The following is a 24,602-nucleotide window of genomic DNA, read 5'->3' on the forward strand; positions in this document are numbered from 1 at the left end:
ATCCTACCTCAAGAAACAAGAAACATCTCAAATAAACACCATAACCTTACACCTAATGCAATTAGAGAAAGAAGAACAAAAAACAACCCAAAGTTAGCAGAAGGAAAGAAATCATAAAATTAGATCAGAAATAAATGAAAAAGAGATGAAAAAAACGATAGCAAAAGCCGGTTCTTTGAGAAGATAAACAAAATTGATAAAACTGTTAGCCAGACTCATGAAGAAAAAAGGGAGAAGACTCAAATCAATAGAATTAGAAATGAAAAAGGAGAAGTAACAACTGAAACAGCAAAACTACAAAGGATCATGAGAGATCACTACAAGCAATATATGACAATAAAATGGACAACCTGGAAGAAATGGACAAATTCTTAGAAAAGCACAACCTTCCGAGACTGAACCAGGAAGGAACAGAAAATATAAACAGGCCAATCACAAGCACTTAAGTTGAAACTGTGATTAAAAATCTTCCAACAAACAAAAGTCCAGGACCAGATGGCTTCACAGGAGAATTCTAGCAAACATTAACAGAAGAGCTAACACCTATCCTTCTCAAACTCTTCCAAACTATAGCAGAGGGAGGAACCCACCCAAACTCATTCTACGAGGCCACCATCACACTGATTCCAAAACCAGATAAAGATGTCACAAAGAAAGAAAACTACAGCCCAATATCACTAATGAATATAAATGTAAAAATCCTCAACAAAATACTGGCAAACAGAATCCAACAGCACATTAAAAGGATTATACACCATGATGAAGGGGGGATTATCCCAGGAATGCAAGGATTCTTCAATATATGCAAATCAATCAATGTGATACACCATATTAACAAATTAAAGGAGAAAAACCATATGATGATCTCAATAGATGCAGAAAAAGCTTTCGACAAAATTCAGCACCAATTTATCATAAAAACCCTCCAGAAAGTAGGCATAGAGGGAACTTTCCTCAACATAATAAAGGCCATATATGACAAACCCACAGCCAACATCATCCTCAATGGTGAAAAACTGGAACCATTTTCTCTAAGATCAGGAGCAAGACAAGGTTGTCCACTCTCACCACTATTTTCAACATACTTTGGAAGTTTTAGCCACAGCAATCAGAGAAGAAAAAGAAATAAAAGGAATCCAAATCAGAAAAGAAGAAGTAAGGCCGTCATTGTCTGCAGATGACATGATACTATACATAGAGAATCCTAAAGATGCCACCAGAAAACTACTAGAGCTAATCAATGAATTTGGTAAAGTTGCAGGATACAAAATTAATGCACAGAAATCTCTTGCATTCCTATACACTAATGATGAAAAATCTGAAAGAGAAATTAAGGAAACACTCTCATTTACCATTGCAACAAAAAGAATAAAATGCCTAGGAATAAACCTACTTAGGGAGACAAAAGACGTGTATGCAGAAAACTATAAGACACTGATGAAAGAAATTAAAGATGATACAAACAGATGGAGAGATATACCATGTTCTTGGATTGGAAGAATCAACATTGTAAAAATGACTATACTACCCAAAGCAATCTACAGATTCAGTGCAATCCCTATCAAATTACCAATGACATTTTTTATAGAACTAGAACAAAAAAATCTTAAAATTTGTATGGAGACACAAAAGACCTCGAATAGCCAAAGCAGTCTTGAGGGAAAAAAAAAACGGAGCTGGAGGAATCAGACTCCCTGACTTCAGACTATACTATAAAGCTACAGTAATCAAGACAATATGGTACTGGCACAAAAACAGAAACATAGATCATGGAACAAGATAGAAAGCCCAGAGATAAACCCACGCACCTATGGCCAACTAATCTATAACAAAGGAGGCAAAGATATACAGTGGAGAAAAGACAGTCTCTTCAATAAGTGGTGCTGGGAAAACTGGACAGCTACATGGAAAAGAATGAAATTAGAACACTCCCTAACACCACACCCAAAAATAAACTGAAAATGGATTTGAGACCTAAATATAAGACCAGACACTATAAAATTCTTAAAGGAAAACATAGGAAGAACATTCTTCGACATAAATCACAGCAAGATCTTTTTGATCCACCTCCTAGAGTAACAGAAATAAAAATAAACAAATGGGGCCTAATGAAACTTCAAAGCTTTTGCACAGCAAAGAAAACCATAAACAAGACCAAGAGACAACCCTCGGAATGGGAGAAAATATTTGCAAATGAAGCAACTGACAAAGGATTAATCTCCAAAATATACAAGAAGCTCATGCAGCTCAATATCAAAAAAGCAAACAACCCAGTCCAAAAATGGGCACAAGACCTAAATAGACATTTCTCCAAAGAAGACACACAGATGGCCAAGAAGCACATGAAAAGCTGCTCAACATCACTAGTTATTACAGAAATGCAAATCAAAACTACAATGAGGTAACACCAGTTAGAATGGGCATCATCAGAAAATCTACAAACAACAAATGCTGGAGAGGGTGTGGAGAAAAGGGAACCCTCTTGCACTGTTGGTGGGAACGTAAATGGATACAGCCACTATGGAGAACAGTATGGAGGTTCCTTAAAAATCTAAAAATAGGATTACCATATGACCCAGCAATCCCACTACTGGGCATATACCCAGAGAAAACCATAATTCAAAAAGACACATGCACCCCAATGTTCATTGCAGCACTATTTACAATAGCCAGGTCATGTAAGCAACCTAAATGCCCATCGACAGATGAATGGACAAAGAAGATGTGGTACATATATACAATAGAATATTATTCAGCCATAAAAAGGAACAAAACTGGGTTATTTGTTGAGACGTGGGAGGATCTAGAGACTGTCATACAGAGTGAAGTAAGTCAGAAAGAGAAAAACAAATATCGTATATTAACGCATATATGTGGAAACTAGAAATATGGTACCGATGAACCGGTTTGCAGGGCAGAAATTGAGACACAGATGTAGAGAACAAACGTATGGACACCAAGCAGGGAAAACTGCGGTGGGGTGGGGATGGTGTTGTGCTGAATTGGGCGATTGGGATTGACATGTATACACTGATGTGCATAAAACTGATGACTAATAAGAACATGCTGTATAAAAAAATAAAATAAAATTCAAAATTTTTTTAAAAAAAGGAAAATGATCCAGCTACATTTTTTAGATTTATATTAGTTGTGACTTTATAATGTAATAGAATATTGAGATATTTTACAATTAGCTTGCTTTTGAATGTTACTTATGTATGTAAGTGCTTCGTGTATTTGATTTTGTCCTAGTTTTACTATTTTTGTATTGCATCTTTTCCTACTGGGTCAAAAGCTAATTGGTGCCTCAGTTAACACCATTTGGGTTAAGCTTTTCTGAATAGTAATAAAAATTTTAAGAGAACCAAAAACCTGAAACTACAAAACTTCTAGAAGAAAACATAGGACAAAAATCTTTGCACACTTGGATTAGGCAAAGATTTCTTAGAGAGGATAAAAAAATGTGGATCATATTCTAAAAATTAAAATTATACACCATCAAAATTAAAACTTGTTTTTAAAATATATAGAAAGGATATAGACTGAGCGAATATATTTGCATTACATAATAAAATCTGCATCAGCATTTTTCTTAAGCTTCAGAACTTAATACTAAGAAGACAGTTTAAAATAGGCAGACACTTCACAAAAGAAAATTTACAAATGACCTATTAGGACATGAAATGATGCCAAGCACCATGAGTCGTAAGGGAAATGCAAATCAATAACACTACACAGACATTACAATGACTACAATTAAAATAGAACTAATAATACCAAGTGTTGGTGAGCATGTGGAGCAACTGAAGCACTCACATATTGCTGCTGGGAATAAAATTTGTAGTGGTTTCTTAAAAATATTAAACATACACTTACCCAGCAATTCCACTTTTTTTTTAATTGAAGTATAGTTGATTTACAATTTGTGTTAATTTCTGCTGTACAGCAAAGTGATTCAGTTATATATATGTATACATTCCTTTTTAATATTCTTTTCCATTCTGGTTATCAAAGTACATTGAATACAGTTCCCTGTGCTATGCAGTAGGACCTTGTTGTTTATCCATTCTATATATAATAGCTTAGATCTGCTAACCCCAACCTCCCACTCCACCCCTCCCTCAACCCCGTCCCCCTTGGCAACAAGTCTGTTATGTCTGTGAGTCTGTTTCTGTTTCGTAGATAGGTTCATTTGCGTCATATTTTAGATTCCACATATAAGTGATATCATATGGTATTTGTCTTTCTCTGACTTCCTTCACTTAGTATGATAATCTCTAGGTCCATCCATGTTGTTGTAATTGGCATTATTTCATTCTTTTTATGGCTCAGTAGTATGCCATTGCATATATATACCACGTCTTCTTTATGCATTCAGCTGTCGATGGACATGTAGGTTGTTTCCATGTCTTGGCTATTGTGAATAGTCCAGCAATTCCACTGTTATTTTCCCAAGTGAAATGAAAACATATAAAACTTGTACATAAATATTTATGGCAGCTTTACCTGTTTATTTGTTATCACCCAAAACTGGAGAAAACTAAAGTTCCATCAACAGGTAAATGAATCAACAAAATGTGGCATAGCCACACAGTGAAATACTATTCCCCAATTTAAAAGAATGAACTAAAACATGCAGCAGCATGGATGAATCTCAAAAACATTATGCTGAGCAGAAGTACCCAGGCACCAAGAGTACTTACTGGATGATTCCATTTTATATAGAACTCTAAAGGCAAATCTAACAGATTGCAACAAAAAGCAGATCAGTGGTTTCCTGGCACCAGGACTAGGGGACCAGGGTGGGACTGACTAGAAAGGAACACAAGGGAACTTTTATAGGTGATGGAAATGTTCTTTATCTTGGTTGTAATGGTAGTTGCATGAGTGTATATGTTCATCAAAACTCATCAGACTTTACACTTAAAATACATACCTCCCTACCCAAGCCAATAGTCTCAGGTAGCCTGAAGATAACCGTAATAAGTTGAAAGAGAGAGAAGACGGGTGGGGAAAGAGTATTGGTGGCAAGGAAACAAAAGAACAGATTTAAGATCTTTTAAGATCTATGCCTAGGAAAAAGCTTTTGGTGTAGTTGTTTGTACCTGGAATTAACTAGAAGCAGATAGTTAAGGCTTAATGAGTTTTTTAAGAAATTGTATTCCCAAAGAAACAAAAAGCCTGCCCTGAAAAAGCCTTTCATAGTTTGAGTCTTAAAACCTTTATGACCCCAAGATTTTACAAGTAGACAACAGGCTGTGAAAGCTATGCATCTCCAGAGAAGGTTATAATCCCTCATTTCCACTTCAGATATGTCTTAGAGGATAATGGACAAGGAAGAAACTCCCAGAAGGTGGAGCCCTGGACAGCAGACAAGGAAGTTCCTCCCCGAAAGTACACTTAGGATTTAATCAATAAACTTCTTTCACTGCCAGGCTAGAAAGTCTTCACAATGCCTGCCCAGTAGGACTCCATCATTGCTGTAGACCTGGGACTGTTATATGTTTCCCACTCTTACCTTTCTCATACAGGGGTTTTAACTGCAGACAGTAACTAATAATGCCCCACTCATAGCCCTCAGCAAACTATCTGAAATCCTGAACAGATAGCTCAGACTGCTGACTACAAAATGGTCTGGTTCAGAACACCATCCAGGGACTCTGTTGGCAATAGCGTGGAAACACTTTTAACTGAAGTTGCAGTTGGTTAACTTGGAACTGGCTGATAGCACCAGATCTCTTTTAATGTCATCCTTCACTCCCAAATCAAATCCAAGCTTCTCGGGTCATCTGTCCTTCATCTGAACAGGAATTTCTCCTACAGCAAAAGTTTCTATTAAGTCCATCAGCTCCACTGGGACCTACTAAATAGGGAACATGATTTTCATTATATAGATCACTATAGGCACCATCACCAGAAACTGTGTTTCACACACACACACACCATGCACACAACTGTATAGGTAACCCAACTGGCTCTGGCTTTGTGCATCATCATGGGTTATAAAGGTGACAACACATGAATGTGTAAGGGGCATTAGACAAGTGATAATGTTGGCAACCCTAAGTAGAGACAAGCAAGAAGGAAGTAGAAAGCAAGGGTTAACTTTGCTGAGTAAGACTTTGGTTTAACAGATATAAACTTCATGAAAATACAGCAACTATTGGCTTTTATCACAGAAATTCCTGCAGGAAAAATAACTTTGTTAAGTCTGAAACTCAACAGCCACAAACCTACTTTCTAACCAACGAAGTATGTTAATTTTATGTAGTACTTTTACAGGGCTTATTAAGTGCCAGGCACTTTTCTAAATACTATGTGGATATTAACTCATTTAATTTCATAACAATCTTATAAGGAAGGTAGTAGTATTATCCCCATTTTACAGATGAGGAAACTGAGGTATATAAAGATTAAGAAATTTGCCCAAGATCACACAGCTAGTAAGTGGTAGAGCCAGGATTCAAGCCCAGGAAGTTTGGCTCCAGAGTTTGTGCTATTAACCACTAGGCTGTACTGTTTTAAAATGTAATTTTTATATGTCTTATGCTTTTATTAGTGTACTTTCTTTATTAAGGCAACATTTCTTAAGAATGTTTCCTGGTTATTTCAGCAGAACAGCTTGTACTTTCATTTCGACATGCTTCCCACTTCCTCCCTTTGCTGCCTTTCTGCCAATCCTTTGCACTATGCCACCTGGAACTGTCTTTATTGTCACCATATTACTCCAACACACTCATGCTCTGGTCTAAACAATAGCTCTCACCTCCTTGCCTTCATCTAGTTCTTTCCTTCATGCCCCTCTGGTGGAAGAAAAGAGAATGAAGGTTAATGTTCTTACTCCTCAGTTCTGTTCCAAACCAAAATCTTCCACCTTCATATAAAATATTGCTTTGGAGCCTTACACCATCTGGTTACAGCACCCTCTGTTCCTCCTTGTTGCCGTCATCTACCAAATGCCCAAACACCCATCTTCAACACTCAGACACAAACACACACACACACACACACACACACCCTCTTTATTGCAGGTTTCAGCATCAGGGTCTTCTTCACCACCCTTAGTTCCACCATTATACCGGCAGCATCAATGTATGTGAGGACGATGTATTCATTTCTCTTCATGTATTTAGTTTCTTGAAAATTCAATGATTTTCACCTGCATGTCATTTTAGCAATTTCCTCCCATGACCACATCCTGGACATTTATTATCTGGACTTGTTTCAACTGTAAATTATAAACTCTAATATTCTAGTCTCTAACCACAAACTCCTATTCTTACAATTTCTTTACTCACCTACTATGAATAATGCATTGATATTCTTCAGTCTTATCTGGAACCTCATCCCTGAACCATCCCATTTTCCCCAAAACTTATGGGTCCTTTTTGGCTTCCCTTTCTTCCCTTCCTCCAAGGATTTCACAGTTCATCTTTCTAACTATTATTTTTCCAATATCTTCAACTCTTTTGCCTTCCATCCAATGGATCCCGCAGAATTCTGACCCAAAAGCAATCCAAGTATTTGCCTCTCAAAATCCTTCGCTGCTGAGTGTTCCTGGGAATCATAAAATCCTGAAGCCTTGGTGCAGATGGCTCTGGCCTCAGTGGAGTCCTTTAATGTTGCCCACTTTCTCCTTCTCTCTTTCCCCACAGTGGCTGTCCAAAATACCTTTCTCCTCAAACATCTTACACAACTCCCTTTTCTCCTATTCTCCTTACTGTCCCACCACCACCACCACCCTGACTCCCAGTTCCTTCTCAGCCTATAGCCTTGCTTCTTACTTAAGAGAAAAAAACCTAAGTCAATAAATTCTTCAAATGCTTATCCAGATATCTACAGATGAACCTCTATCTGCATGTACTAAATTTCTTACTTCACTCTTGTCTCAGTGGAAGAAATAATTCTCCTTCTATTCAAGGATTATAACAAGCACTCAAGAAATGTTAGACGAAGAACAGAGAGAAGAGAAAGCAAAGGAAGATAGAGCTGGAGGGAAGGAGAGAGAGGTTCTGAAAGCCATGGAAAATGAGGGTCTTATAGAAATTTAGAAGAGTTTTGTTTTGTTTTAATGATATTTTTATTTATACTGTCAATGAAATAAATATATAGATCTGGTTTGGACAGATATTCTGGAGATGGATTATAGAATATGTTTCTATCTACGTTAACGGGAATGTTAGAAGCTTATGGTCATATCAGAATTCAGGAGTAAGTTTTAATTGCATAGGTAACTATTACTTGTATTTTAAATATCTTTGAATTTTGAAACAAGAAACACATGAGAATACAATTATTCTATAATGCTAAAGTCACTTTAATTAAACACTTCCACTTTGAATAGCAATGCAACACATACATATATCAATATAAACAGAAGTCTTAAGAAAGATTCAGATCAGTAATATGCAATTTAGGGAACAAGAGAATATGTCTTATTTCTTTCTTATATATATATTTTTAGTCTTTCTAATAAATAGTGTTTCTTTTTCACATTTAAATTTCTACATTCAAATGCCACAAAAGGAAATTTTAGACTTGTTCAAGCAACGTCTTTACAGTGACCCCCAGTGGCAAAAGGAATGAACGTGTCAGTTTTAGTAATCCACATCTTAGTGGCCTTTCGTACTGATACAATCTTGATGACAATAACAAGTTCCATTTTAATAGAACATTCACTGTTACCAACGTCTTCATGTTTTTCTCTTTTATTCCTGTTTTTTAAAAGAATTAAATTTATTTATTTATTTATATCCTTATTCAAATTCTAAATCTATTCTCTTTCTTTCACGGTGAATTTCATAATCAAGGTTATTTTATTTTTCCCAACAAAAATAGCATATCAAGAAGTACACACTTTTGTAAAAAAATCTTTTTAAAGCCTATTAAGATGAAATTTTTTTGTTGTCATGTTTCCAATTCTAAGATTCAACATACTTTTTATGGCATATAAATCTAGATATAATCTTAAATAAAATTCTAAGACAACATACTTTTTAAAGCTCAAATGGAAGTTCTTCTCTACACTTGGGCAAGCCTATTTATCAATCTTCAGACGAACTACTCTCTTTGCAAAGAGGCTGATTTCTAACATAAGATTTAACAAACTTATTCGAATTGTATACACATGAAACTCTTGAAATTCAAGTACAAATGTAAAATAGCAATATGAATTTGAAATATGCATCTGTAATTCTCAGGCTTCAGAGTATAATATTATGATGATATATTCCATACACCTCCTATCAAAGTTCTGATCACACAGGATTGTAAGGTCATGTATATCTGTGGTCCCTGCTTTCTTTAGAGCAGATATCTAATGTATTCCTTGTTCAAGCTTAGTACATAGTAGATGTTTAATTTAAAAGAATGATTGATTAAACAGAAAGAATGTAAAACAACTTTTTCAAAGACCAGAAATATTTTGGTTTTAGCCTTTGTTCCTAGCATTTCCTCCATTTGAAAAAAAAAACAAACTAATTGATTTTAAGAGTCGCACTCATGCTAAATATAAGCTCAAAAATATATCCCTTAAGAATTCAAAACATGCCTTGTATGAGTTAACACACTAGAGGTTATTTCTTCTTAAAGAATCAGATAGCTTCACAAATATTAATTGATTCAATTAATATCAGGTAGGGTTTGCACTCTTGATTTAATTACTTAATATCTACAGTCGACCCTCCGTATCTGCTGATGCAAAACCTGCAGGTGAGGAGGGTGAACTGTATTCATTGCATTATGCCATTTTATATAAGGAACTTGAACATCCATGGATTTTGGTATCTGCAGGGCCTCTTGGAATCAATCCCCCAGGGGCACTGAGGAACAACTGTATTAATTGTTTTTAATATGGTCAACTATTTAAGCTAAGAATTTCAAGGTAAAACGAGAATCCAATTAGGAAAAAAGAATAGCTGCAGAGAAAGAGACACTGACTGGAAAATAGGTTTTCTCCATGGATTGCTCTTACATTTGCATTTTATAAACATATTCATCATATTCTGAATGCTGACTTAACGCCTGGATGCTTGAAGCTTCTGTTTAACCTAACAGCACCTCCAGCACCTCCATGACCAGATAGAAAAGTAAGGTGCTTTGGCAACTGCTAAGTGCTGCCAAAGGGCAATAAGTATCAGCTTACATCACCTATGAACTAACTTTTTCCAGATTGAATACGGAGACTTGTGGAAAGGCAAAACCTTGAGGAGGTAGGTTGGACACACCTCCACAAAACAAATAAGGAAGTATGCCTCCAGCCTCCTGGTAAATTCTCACCAATTCACAAATTTCATCTCAAGAGAAAATGGTGCCCTCTTTCCCAACCAGAGGTCTAACATTCCTCTTGGAGTGTTTTTTATACTTCCGGAAGACCTCTGGTCATGCTAGATTTAGAAATGAAATTTGTTTGCTGTGAAATAAATCACCATGAAAGGAATTTCCAGACACATTTGCCTCCCTAGTGAGGCCTTTAAACACCCCTCTATTGTAGACAACAAGCTTGATGGGTAATGCTAAAAAACTGCTGTGCCTAGAAGATAAAAGGCACAATGAGAGTCTTCATGGGTAATGAACCCATGCTCAAGTAATAAATCAGTACCACTGCTGGGACTGACTCTTCTGCTTTTATACAGAAAATGTGAGTGCCTCTTTAGGATGAACTGCTCAGCAAGGGTATAACAGTATCTATAAAACACAAAGATACTAGTGTCACTTCTAGTCATGTTGAACAGCAGTGTAAACATGGCGTCTTTATTATATGACCATTAGAACCTATCAAGATAGGTGGATATTACACCAACATAAATAAACTCAATATGTTGAAAGCTATCTCTCCACCAATCAGTCTAACCAGCTAACCTCATCTGTATCCATATCCTCTGCCTTTTGTACTCTTAAAATGGAGAACAATCTAATTCTCTTCTATCTATGGCAAGGACTCCCACAGGTGCCTCATATAACATTCCCACTCCCCTTAATCAAGGATTTTTCTCATATATTTATCCTGTCTTTATCCTGCTTCTCCTATATTTATACCATCTCTATTCTTCTTTAACAATCTTCTCTCTCTTCTGGTCCATTCTCATCAACACACAAACATGGTATGAATATTGCCCATCCTTCAAAAACGTTCTCTGATCTTACACAACTAGTGTCCCATTTTTCTGCTTCCCTCTATTGTGAATCCTGAGAAAGCTGTCTGTATTCTGTCTCCACTTCCTCACATCCAAGTCTCCTTTGAACCTTCTCCTAGGAGACTTTCCTACCAAACCCTTCTTATCAAGGTCAGCAATGACTTTCATGTACCAAATCCAAAGGTCAATTCTCTACCCTCATCTCCATTACATGAAAATATAAAAGTCTGGTTTAGATACAAAAGTTGAAAGTAATGATGACTTAGAGTTCAAGGCTGCTTTCCTTCTGTTTACAACTGAATCTTCCAGGAAGCAGTGGAAAGAATTCATGGGCTAAGAATACAAGCAACTGAATGGATGCAGCTTCTCAGCACTTCCCAGGTTCCTCACAGAGAATTACTATAAGTCTGAAGCTGAATACAAGCTGTGAGGACTGGGGAAATTGCCAAGTCAGAGGGGCAAAGAAATATAGATTCACTGCCTTTTATGCCATTAGGTTGGGTGCACCACTTCACTACAATGTAAGGGAAATCCCACTTTCCCGTAGTTACCAGCTCCTGTGTTTCATTTCTTACTGTTATTGGGCTTCCTTACAATGCCTGAGCAGTAGAATCGGCCTTGACCTACCAAATCACCCTCTTGATCTCTCAGCAGCATTTGACACAGCCCATGACAACACCCTTCTTGAAATCCTCTTTTCCCATGGTTTCAGGAATACCATACTCACTTGGGTTTCTACCACTTCTCAGTCACCTTTGTTTTTTCTCCTCCCCTTCACCACTACTAAAATACAGGAGAGCCCCAGTGCTACTTCCTTGGCCTTCCTTCTCTTCTCTATCTACATTCATCTACGTGCTCTCAACTCAACTAGTCTCAAGGAGTTAGATATTATCTGAATTAGTTCCCTAAGGATGTCACAACAAATTATCACAAACTGGTGGTTTGCTCCAATCTCTGCCTCCATCTTGGCATGGCCTTCTTTGTGTCCCTCTCAAATCCCCCTCTCTCTTCTCCTACAAAGACACTAGTCATTGGATTTAGGAAGCGCCATAAATCCAGGAATATCTCATCTCAAGATTCTTAACCTAATTACATCTGCAAAGACCCTATTTCCAAATAAGGACACATTCACAGGTTATCAGGGGTTAGAACTTAGATATATCTTTTGGGGGGGATATAATCCAACTCAGTACACCACCTCTAGGCTGATATCTCCCAGATTCATAACTCCAGCTTGAAACTCTCCCTTGAATTCCGGTCTCTAACACCACTACTTAGGTAACTAATAAACATCTCAAATTTTATACCTCCAAAAGGGAACACTTGATTCCCCCAACCATGTTTCTCTTCTAATATTCCCAATCCTAGTAAATGGCACCACCATTAAAACCCTTGGAGTCAACTTTGACTCCTTGCTTTTACTCACAGCAAGCCATCAGTAAACTATCAGCTTTACTTTCAAAATATATCTTGAGTCTGACAGCTTCTTCCCTCTGTACCATTACTCTCTTATTCTATGCCACATCATCCCTCTCCCCACTGGACCTCTTTGAAGGAGTAATCCAACTGATCTCCTTGTTTATGCCCTCTTTTAGTCATTTCTTCTCACAGCAGCCAGACTGACCTATGAAAACATAAATCAGATCTTGTCTCTCTACACTCAAAATGCTCCAGCGGCTGCTCATCACACTTAGAACAAAATTCAAAGTCTCTGTCACGGCCTAGAAGACCTCACTTGATCTGGGCCCGCCTACCTCTCTGATTGCAGAAAGTACTTCTCTTCCTCTCACTGAGCTCCATCCTCGATGGCCTCCTTGCTGTTCCTTAACAGTCAAGCCAGTTCTCCCAGTCCTTTGTGCTTGCTGTCCCCTTTACCTGGAATGCTGTACCTCCAGATATTCACAGGGCTTGTTCCCTCACTTAACAGTTCTCTGCTCATATGCTGCTTCCATGGACCATCACTCTCTCTTCCCTTACACTATTTTATTTTGCTTCATAGCACTTATCACTACTGGACATTAAAATAATCATTTATCAGACATCTTGGCTGTTTCCCCCATTAGAATGTGAATTGCATAAGGCCAAGATTTGCTTTGTTCCACTGTATTCATGCTGCTCAAAGTGGTGTCCAGCATATAGCAGTTGCTCATTAACTACTTGTTGAATAAATGAACAAGTAACTATAATCATCTTTTAATATTAGTTAAAGCAATGTAGCCATATTTAAAACTGATATGAAAAGTAAAAATCACATTAAACCAGTTGAAGGTAATATTCACTGAGTGCTTTTGGGAAATAATGAAGAAGCATTCAGGTGAGAATGTAAACATGAACTCTTCCAAACCAATTCTTTAGCCAGCATTTATAATATTTCCTTGAAAAGTTCAATCCTTAAGTTTGTCAATGAGTCTGTTTCTTATACAAATTGATACAGAGATATTCTAGTAAATCTCTGCCTTAAAGAGAAGAATTATGAGGCAAAACCTAATTCAACATAACTTTAAAAATGCTTCACCATGTTTAGTACCATAAAACTACTTTATCAAGCAGGTATTACTCAAATTTTATAAAAATCTAAAGTGTTCATGATTATCACTGAACGAAGTGTTTAAAACACAGCTGGTGTGAGAAAGATAGACGATACAGTGGTAGACTACACCTACTGGTCTCAGAGATAGGTAGGCTCATATCATGCTTTTGCTACTCACCAGCTGTCTAACCATGAGCAAGTTCCATAGCTTCTCTAAGCTCAGTTCCTCTTATATAAAACTGGGCAATGCCACCTACCTGACAGGATACTTGTGGTTATAACATACGACACACAGTGTTATTACACAACCCATTTCACTTGAATTAATATATGTTGTGAGCCAAATCACATCCCCTAAAATATGAAAATGTTCATTTCATAAAGCAGATCCTCTGTAAACCTTTTTCTGGGGACTTTTATGACCTCACACATAAAACAAGATGCCATGCAAACAGCTTATTTTTTTTAAGTAGTGGAAAGTCACAAAAATAATCAGAAATATGTAGTGTGTATCTACCTAGCCTAGGATCCTACTAGGTGGTCCAGCATATAGAATTAACGCTAAGGACCACAAGCACTTTGCCTGGCTCAATAGATGCCTGATAAATGTCTGCTGAATAACAAATTAATGGACTAACTAACAAAGGCAGTGATTGAATTCTTAATACACCTGATTAGAACTTCTAAATAGCTGGAGGAAATGTTCCTTAGAGAAATCAATGCAGTCTCCATGGTAAGAATCCTAGTCTGGCTAGGTAAGAATCCTACTCTGTATCTGTGACTAGCAGCTGGCACAATGCCTTAAACACATCAAGCAAAGCTAAGGACAACCCTCCTTCCACCCTATCCCAGCCTCAACCCAGCTAAGGTCTTCTTTTACCTACAGTTAATCTAGCAATTTGCAGGTGAATCTGAAATTATTTTAATTTTTATGACACATTATTAAAATATTCAAAATAATTCTATTACAATTCTGTTATCAAGCCTTATTAGTTCACATTAGTGTAGGCAGCAGTTTGGATTAGAGAATGCTACTGATTGTTTTATAGGTTTATTACTACTATAAATGATATACAAAAAATAAAATAACAAAGTAGTATACTGTAAATATTTTCAAGAGGAAAATAATTGCTAGCATTTGGCCAGCCATTTAGATTTTGAGTTGTCTTTACAGGCAAATTTATCTTATTTAATTATCAGAGCAACCTTTTGAGGTTTATTATAATTTCATGTCATTTTAGAGTTGAGGTAATAAAGTTCAAAAAAGTTAAATAACTTGCCCAAGAATATACAACCATGAAGTGACAGATCAGTTTCCAAATCCTGTGTTCTTTCATCTATTTAATAAAGCAATTAATTGAAGAATGGTCTGATGAAGTAGAAAGAGCACTAGATGAGGAGGAGGGGGCTATCACAAATGCACAGTGTGGTTGCAGGCATGTTATTCAATACTGTGTACATAACCTGAACAAATTTCCTCATCCCAAAATACGACCTCAACGCAGCCAACCTCAAAGTATTCTGGTGAAACTAAAACCAAAGTACGTAAGAGTAATTTGAAAATTTAAGACCACTATACTGGGAAAAATATTTGTAAAACATTAAATAATTCTGATGATTAGGAGTTTGAGCTTTGAAATAGCATAGCCATTCCCCTTGCAGTTTTACTGAAAATCCTCATTTAGTCAGAAAAACATTTTTCACAAATAATTCAAAAGATAAGCTCAACCTTTGTCTAGCTACAAATTTGTGACATTCTACATACACTGGGAGAATAATTCATCATGAACCTTATTTTAATATAAAAAAATGTATAACTCTATCCCAGCATTTTAGTAACATTTATTTTGTAAAAGCTTTAACTTTTAAGATCATTATGCAAATAATTTATAATTAACTTATCAACATAAACTTCTTTCTCAGGTACATATTCGAATATACCCAAGTCCTGCTAAGGTGAAAATGGCCTATCTATGTCAAATAGGCTTAATTTAGTGCAAAGTAGCTACTGCCTAAAATAGACCACTTCTCAGAAAACTATATAATTATGTACCTTGGTGGATAAGATTATAATCTAGATACCTTGAATAAAGAATGGTCCTCTATTATCTAAATAGGTAATCCTCATTAGCTAAAGGCAAAACTTCAGGAAGAATGTACATGAAGTGATAAGAACAGGTCACTTTCAAGCCAGCCAAATCAATCCTGAAGACTAACAGGGTGACAGATATCACAACCAGATTATCCTCATCATCTCAATTCAGATGTCTTTTATATGAAAATGTCCTGATTATTAAAGTTATATAGGATTAGGATAAAGAATATTGGAAAGGAATAAGGAATGGTGGAATAGAACCTCTGAAAAGGCCATTCCTCCATAAAAGCAACAAGAATACTGGCAATAGTTGTCAAAATCAACTTTTTCAGAACTCTCAAAATTAACCAAAGGTTTCCAACAATGTGATTGGCATTTATTCAACAAAATCACTGGATCTCAGGAATAACAGAGAAATTTGTGGTGTTTGGACTTTCTCTATTCCCATTCTCCTCTCCTTAGCCCTGCAGTAGCCTTAAAAACCAAAAATCCCACAATCACAGCAAAAATAGCAGCCAGCAGCTATTGGAAGGGAAAGAATGGGGTTGGAATACACCAAAAGTACCACTTTCAGAGAACTGTAATTATTTAACCTGTCTAGTAGTTCTCTAAAATTACCCATTCATAGAGCTTTCTTTATTTGGCCCAACTCAGAGCTTACTCAGTGCATTTGCCTTTTCCCCCAGGTAGCATGTGGAAAACAATCAGTGGCAATTGTTCAACATAACAGCTGCCTCAGGCAGCAATAACAGCTGGGGAAAAAAAGATGACAACCAAAAAAAACAAAAATTGGGGGAACAAGATGGCCATAAGGGCCTGTGAATTTTGTATAATCTAGAAGGCCACATGCATGCCTGGGGCTGTGCACATTCTCAGGAAAGATCTCAGAAGGCCCTAAACTCTCACCTCTAGCTAACCTTAAGGCTCTACACAAGCAGGAAATGAAGACAAGCAGGAAGTGAAGACTAAAGCAGAGTTATAAACTGCCTGAGCATTGAAGGCATATTCCAAAATGCACATCAAATCCTTCAGCAAATGCTGGGAGACTACTTGGCTCTGAGCATTTAAGAAAATCTCTGTCTAATAACTAGCTGATCAATGAGAAAACTGAGTAAAGACTTTAATGACCACAAAGAACAAAGAATACAGACCTTACAGAATTAGCTCAGGAAAATTACTAAGCAAACAAATAGCAACAACAACAACCAACAACAAAAACAAACACTGGGGGAGGAGAGGAATCTGATTTTGAGTGGTGCCACATTATATTACTTAACATGTTCTGCTTTCAACAAAATATTACAAGATGTGTGAAGAAAGTATGCCTCATACACAGGAAAATAAGCATGCAGTAGAAACTGTCTCTGAGGAAGTCCAGACATTGAGCTTACTAGACAAAGACTTTAAAAAAGCTATTTTAAATATCTTCAAAGAGCTAAAGGAAGCCATATCTAAATAACTAAAAAAGTAAGAGAATGATTTTTCACCAAATATAGAATATCAATAAAGATATAGAATTATTTATTTATTTTTTTTTTGTGGTACGTGGGCCTCTCACTATTGTGGCCTCTTCCGTTGCGGAGCACAGGCTCCGGCCACGCAGGCTCAGCAGCCATGGCTCACGGGCCCAACCGCTCCGTGGCATGTGGGATCTTCCCGGACCGGGGCACGAACCCGTGTCCCCTGCATTGGCAGGTGGACTCTCAACCACTGCGCCACCAGGGAAGCCCCTAGAAATTATTTTTAAAAAATAAATTCTGGAGGTGAAAATTAAAATAATAGGAATAAAAAATTCCCTAGAAAGGTTCAACAGCAGATCTGAGCAAGCAGAAAAAAGAACCAGCAAATCTTAAGACAGGTCAGTTGACATTGTTCCCCTCATCTGAGGATCAGAAAGAAAAAAGAATAAAGAAAATAAAGGAGCATATCAAGTGTACCAACATATATTTAATGGGAATCTCAGAAAGAAAAGAAAGGGGAAAAGAATAGTTAAAGAAATAATGGCTGAAAATGTCCAAAATTTGATGAAAACTATCAATCTACACATCCAAAAAGTTCAACAAACTCCAAGAAGGATAAAAAATCAAAGAGATCCACATCTATAAACATCAAAATCAAACTTTCAAAAGACAAAGAAAAAATCTATAAAGCAACAAGAGAGAAGAGATTCATGATGTTGAAGGGATCCTCAGTGAGATTAACAGCTGATTTCTCATCAGAAAACTACAGAGGTCAGAAGGTAGTGAGATGGCATGCTCAAAGTGGTGAGATAAAGACTATCAGCTAAGAATTTTCCTTCAAAAATTAAGGAGAAATTAAGAGAATCCCACATAAATAAAAACTGAAAGATTCCCTTACTAGCAAATTTACCCTACAAGAAATACTAACTGAAGTCCTTCAGGCTGAAATGAAAGGCCACTAGACAGTAACTCTAATTCACACAAAGAAATAAAGAACACTGGTAAAGGTAACTACAGCTGATCCTCCGTATCCACAGTTTCTGCATCTGTGGAGTCAACCAACTGTGGATCAAAAATATTCCCAAAACAATCCCATAATGTTGCCAAAAGCAAAACTTGAATATGCTACACACCAGAAACTATTTACATAGCATTTGCATTGTATTAGGTATTATAAGTAATCTAGAGATGATTTAAAGTATATGGGAGGATGTGCATAGGTTACATGAAAATATCATGTCATTTTGTATAAGGGACTTGAGCACGTGCAGATTTGGGTGTGTTTCCACTGGGGATCCTAGAGCCATCCCCCACAGATACCAAGGGACAAATGTACATAAGTAAATGTAAAAATATATAATGTATTTGTGTTTGTGTGTAACTTTTTTTCTCCTATCTGATTTAAAAGAGAACTACATAAAGCAGTATTTATGTCTGTGTTGATGGGCTCGTGATGTATAAAGGTAATTTGTAGAACAATAATAGCACAAAGGAAAGGGAGGAACTGGAGCTATATGGAAGCAAAAATTTTGTATACTATTGAAATTAAGTTGGTATTGATCTGAACCAGATTATAAATTAAGAGGTTATAAATTAAGAGGTTAATTGTAATCCCATGGCAACCACTAAGAAAACTTTAAAATACTAAAATAAATGACAAAGTAATTAAAATGGTACACTAGAAAATACATTTTTAACAAAAAACAAGGCAATAATAAAGAAATAGAGAAACAAAAAGATTTACGTACGTAAAATAGCAAAATGAAAGTCATAAATTCTATCTTTCAGTAATTACGTGGAAATGGACTAACACTCCAATCAAAAGGCAGATATTAGTAGAATGGGCTTTATAAAAATTGATCCAACTACGTGCTATCTACAGGAGACACATTTTATATTTAAAGACACAAATAGGTTGAAAGTAAAGAATGGAAAAAGATATACCAAGGAAATAATAACAGAAGAGAGTTGCAGTGGCTACACTAATATCAAACAAAATAGAATTTAAGACAAAAATTGTTACTAGAGACAAAAAAGAACATTTTATAATGATCAAAAGTTCAATCCATCAAGAAGACATAACAAGTATAAATATACCTAACAACAGAGTCCTAAAATACATAAAGCAAAACCAACACAATTGAAGGGAGAAATAGATAATTTATCAATAATAATGGGAGACTTCAATATCTCATTTTCAATAATAGAAGAACCAGACAGAGGACCAAGAAGGCAACAATATTTGAACAGCATTATAAACCAAATAGAACTAAAAAGCATCTATAGAACACTCTACCCAACAACAGCAAAAAATACATTCTGCTCAAATGCACATGGAATATTCTCCAGGATAGACCACACGTTAGGCCATAAAACAAGTCTTAATAAATTTGAAAGGATTAAAATAGTACAAAATATGTTCTCCAATCCAATGGAATGAAATTAGAAATCAACAGCAGAAAGAAATTTGGGAAACTCAAAAACATGTAGAAGTTAAGCAACACATACCTAACTAACCAAAGTTGGTGTCACTGCTTTTTTACCAAAGCTGTAATTATAAGGAAAACTAGACCTCTGAATCAGATATTAGAATGATTCAGTCTTCCCACAGAATGACTGGGAGGGCACAGAGGGTAAATAAAGGTATTGATTTGTCAACCCGAATATACCATGTCTCTATATCTCATACTCTAAGCTCAAGTTGCATTGAGTCCTACAGCTTCTTCTTTTCTCTATTTTAATTCTTTTACTACAAATGTGAACCTTATTTTGGGCAAGAATTCACCCTCTTCCTTTGGAGCTTCAGTGATGTCCAGAACCAGCCAAAGCCTCAGGATAGCAGCACACAAAAGTGGGTCTCTGGTGGAGACCTAATCACCATGCAAACCTGAGGGTTCTCAAGTACGACAGTGTTCAGAAGTTTCAGAATTGAAACTAGGATTCTAAAACAAATAATAAACCCTGAGGTTAGCAAGGAACTTCTAGTAACTAACACAAGAATTGTACTTATGAGCCTTCAGGCAATGAATTTGTCCTCCTTAGCAATCACCATGCAAGAGTAGACAAAGAAGTAGCATACAGTGGCATTGAATATTTTCTCTATTTCTGTAAAATTATCAATTATTTGCAAAGTTCCCTGTGAATTATCTGCAAACATTCAAAAATCTGTTCTTAGGACTACCATTTGCAGAATATAAAAAATTGGGGTAACGAGGGCGTATCTTTGACAAAGCAGGAGTTAAAATGAGCCGCAAGAAATGAGGTTCATTTGGGGTAAATTCATGGCAATGAATTCATGGTAAATTCATGGCAATGAATTCATGGTAAATTCACATGGCAATTTCTAAGTGGCAGCTAATAAAATAAGCCAGGTCTATAGCAGAAAAAAAAGTCTCATTTAACTTTCTGGATACAGATTTGTGACAGACAGACTGGGGATATCATTTGTACTCCTCCATGAAGTTTCATCTGAAGTAAGTGTGGACTTCTCAGGGATGTGATTGTGCTGCACTCACTAGAATCCACTGATGGAAGTGTTATCTCTCTCTGTTCCAATCAGATAACCTGGTTTTGTCTCCTTCAGAACAAGAAGGCTTCTGAGACAGGGGTGTTTTAGTATCATTTTTATAACTAGACTCCAGCCCTAATCCATAATCTGGCTCTCCCAAGTTACTGAAGCTGAAGAAGGAGTCCTGGTGATGGTCCCCATGTAGCCATCTGGAACTTCCACCTACTTTGTTTCAAACCCCAATCTCAGGTATGTTGGAAGAAGCCAAGAAGAAGAAAACCAGTCACTACTGCAGAACTCTGAAAAGGTTCAAGAACTGAAGGCACCAAGGTTAGTGAAGAGGAGCTGAAAATAGAAGAACTGGCTGAAAGTTTATATGGTTTACTGTTAGGCCGCCAGACTCTTTTTCCCATCTTGCACACCCACACAGTTACTCCTCCTTGACCTCAGCAGAATACTGAAGATTTACTTTCAGAAGAGGATGAACCAGGGCTTCCCTGGTGGCGCAGTGGTTGAGAGTCCGCCTGCCGATGCAGGGAACACGGGCTCGTGCCCCGGTCTGGGAAGATCCCACATGCCGCGGAGCGGCTGGGCCCGTGAGCCATGGCTGCTGAGCCTGCGCGTCCGGAGCCTGTGCTCCGCAACGGGAGAGGCCACAACAGTGAGAGGCCCGCGTACCGAAAAAAAAAAAAAGAAGAGGATGAACCAGAGGGACTTTGGACTTAAGAAGACCTTCAGGAATGTCATTATGAAAGCAGAGGGATTAATGAAAAGTCTACATGCTGAATAGTGAGAATCACCTCACCTTCCCCTACCAACTCAATTCTTCCTTGTAGCTCTGAGACCACTGGACATCAGGCTTATACCAAGTCAGCTCAAGAGAAAATACTTGAATCTAACAGCAGCTGAGGAAGTCTCCCCACAAAATGGCCAGGTCCCAGCCCAATCGCCCTATGGAAAAGCCCATTAGTCAATGAATCCCTTTCAAGCACAGGCAGACCTTCCATCAGCTTTTTAGTGCTCTACTCTTAAATCTACGAGAGCAGCAAAAGATCACCAGTCATTTGAAAAAGGTCTCTAACATCAAAGATAATGACCAAAACAAACAACCAGAAAAAAATGAACTCAGAGATATTCTAGATTACAAAAAGAAAACCTCAAAAAGCTGTCATTAAAATCTTTACAGAAGATACTGCACTTGAGAAGCCAAGAGCACAATGCTATTTTAAAAAATAACATTCACAAAATAAGAAAATGCTGTTGGAATTTTTAAATGATATCAAAAATGAAAAATTAGAGGAGCTAAAAGTTGAGTAAAGATTGCAAAAAGTAGAACAAAGAGACAAACAGATGATAAATGAGATTTTTTTTTAGAAAAAGAGGATTAATCCAGGAGTTCTAAGATGTCAATAATAAGAATTCCAGATAAAGAGACCAGAGAAAATGGGGCAATTAATTATTTTTTTAAAAAAAAAGAATTCCTAGAATTGGAGAAGATACATCTGCATCTTGAAAGGACACATCACTGAGTGCCATTCATAATTTCTTTAAACAGACACACACAAAGACCCATCATTGGGGTCCCTGAACATAAATTATTACTCAGCTCAGAGAAAGAAAAAGTCAAACATCAGCATAAATAAGGGACTTTTTTGGATTCTGAAATGCCAGTAACAAACATATATTATGAAAGCAGGGATTTAAGTCAAACATTATAAACTAAATAATATCTTACATGCATTAAAAGAGCCTCCTATTTTAATGAAAAACAAACAAAAACAGAAAAGATTTTTTATTTGGAGTATATTCAGATAACTCATAAAAACTAAGGGGAGAATCTGAATTCTGTATCAGAAATTTCTTTTATTAGCTGTTAAAATAAGTAGTTCATAACAATTAGAAAGGTCTATTTTCCTAGATCTCAGTTAATCTTACATTTATTTATATAGGTTTAGACTATATTCCCCAGTTATTTTTCTTTCAGCATCTTAAATATGAAAGAGCTAACAATATTAATAATGGTGAATTTAATTAATAATAAAATCAACTTATGAGAATTTGTGTTACCTTGAAATATACCCAAACTCTTGACATTTTAAACTAATTCCCGTTCATCTTATGGGCCATACACTCACCTTGAGGATCAACTTCTTTAGCTAGTTTCAGTGCATCTGAGTTTGCAAGATCGGTGTTGGCTGGGGTAACAGCCAAAATCAGACAGTTCTCCCGTGTGATGAACTGCATAATCATCTCTCTGATCTGGTACTCAATATCTGGTGGCTGATCTCCCACGGGCACTTTAGTAATTCCAGGCAGGTCGATAAGGGTTAGATTTAACACTGTGGAAAGGAAAAAAAAAATAAAGTTTTACATATACCATCAATGCTGAAAGATATCAGCAATGCAGAATCATGTGTCACTTTAGTAGAAATAAAACAAGCTGAGCTTTACGTATTGTGTATCTGAAGAACTTCGACTCATGTGCATAGAATAAAAAGGACAGAATTCAAAATGGCTTTTCAAGTTTTCTCTATTTTTATAATATGATTGTGCTAGGCCAAATGATCATTTTAACATAATTTAAGAAGCACTGATTTGCATATCTAACAGTTTTCTCAGAGAGCTGTCACATTTGTAACTGGGGGCTATAATTCAAACACTGAACAATAAGTGAATATGCTGTCTGCCAGTCTTGTACACTGCCTTCAAATGGTGTAAAAATTCTCTGGGTAAGGTTTGCCCTTCCCTTTAAAAACATCATACATTATTTACAGAGTGTTAGCCACTTAACCTATAGGAAAGCTGTTAGCCATTCATGGTGCCATGAGGTTAGTGTTCAGGCTATACAGCCAGACTCATGGAGCACCATTTTGGGAGCCCAGGAAACTACCGAGTCAGTGACTCCAGTCCTGACCTGGCTATCGTTCTCTCTGCACGCTACGTTATTGGCACCAAGTCCTCTTGGGAAGTTGTAATTGAGCTTATGTCACTCATGGTCCATTTTAAAAGCAACAGAGCTGGGTAGAAGATAGGAGATTAAAATCTGCCCCACTAAAATCTTAGTCAGAATGGAGGCTATTCTGTATCACACACCAGGAACTGGATATCTGACAAGTTTCTGCCGACAGTCTGGCGGAAAAAAAAAATCACAGTTGATTCCTCAGGAAGAGATTAAAGAGGAATATATAGGACTGAAAGAAAATTCATTAAGGATAACTCAACCATAGTACCATGCACCTCTAAGATTTTTGCAAAAACTGAAGATATTAAAAATGGAAGTTTTCATGCATACCTCTTTGGAATTCTAAAAGTTTAAGATAAACATAAAGAAAACATTTTAAAATGACTTCTCTTTTAAAAGTTATCTCCTCCTGTCTCCCCATAAATAATTTTATGAGCTGTTTGGATCATACCATTTACTGAAGTATCTAAGCACAATCCTAGAAACTCGGTATTTTTTGAGAGAAAAAAACCATCTTCTATAAATACTGTATGTTAATTAATATAGTAAAAATTTTTGAGGACAAGAATTTGGAATTTTGTTATTTTACTTACCATGTGGGGAATAGACTCGTAAATTAATGGGTATGGAGGAAATTCCTTTATTCATTCCGGTTACTCGATCTGTTTCTGCTTCAATCTCATGGCGAACTTCATCAAAATCTGTAATTTTTCTTCCTTTGCAATGTAGAAATTCTGCATATTCTACAAAAGACAAATTAATACAACCTAAAATTCATGTACTCTTGCAATAATAAGGAAATAATGCTTCTTTAATTACAAGTCAAAGTATCCAGTATTGCCTCTTCAGCCATCACAATGAGAGAACACAGTAGTTAACAAAAAGCACAGTTAATACTTTAGAAATATTAAA

General features: G+C 36.5%; 1 protein-coding gene across 12 annotated transcripts in view; it reads right to left on the reverse strand.

Moving 5' to 3' along the window:
• Positions 1–24,602, reverse strand: part of DNM3 (dynamin 3) — a 570,492-nt gene that overhangs the window by 390,803 nt on the left and 155,087 nt on the right. For all 12 annotated transcript variants that reach the window (XM_073804407.1, XM_073804410.1, XM_073804428.1 and 9 more), the window contains exons 3-4: positions 24,284–24,433; positions 22,864–23,067 (exon numbers count right to left, since the gene is read on the reverse strand). In XM_073804407.1, coding sequence (XP_073660508.1) covers positions 22,864–23,067; positions 24,284–24,433 — 354 coding nt within the window. The remainder of the gene's footprint in view (positions 1–22,863; positions 23,068–24,283; positions 24,434–24,602) is intronic.

The sequence above is a fragment of the Tursiops truncatus genome, chromosome 1 (assembly GCF_011762595.2).
Source record: "Tursiops truncatus isolate mTurTru1 chromosome 1, mTurTru1.mat.Y, whole genome shotgun sequence".
NCBI lineage: Eukaryota > Metazoa > Chordata > Mammalia > Artiodactyla > Delphinidae > Tursiops > Tursiops truncatus.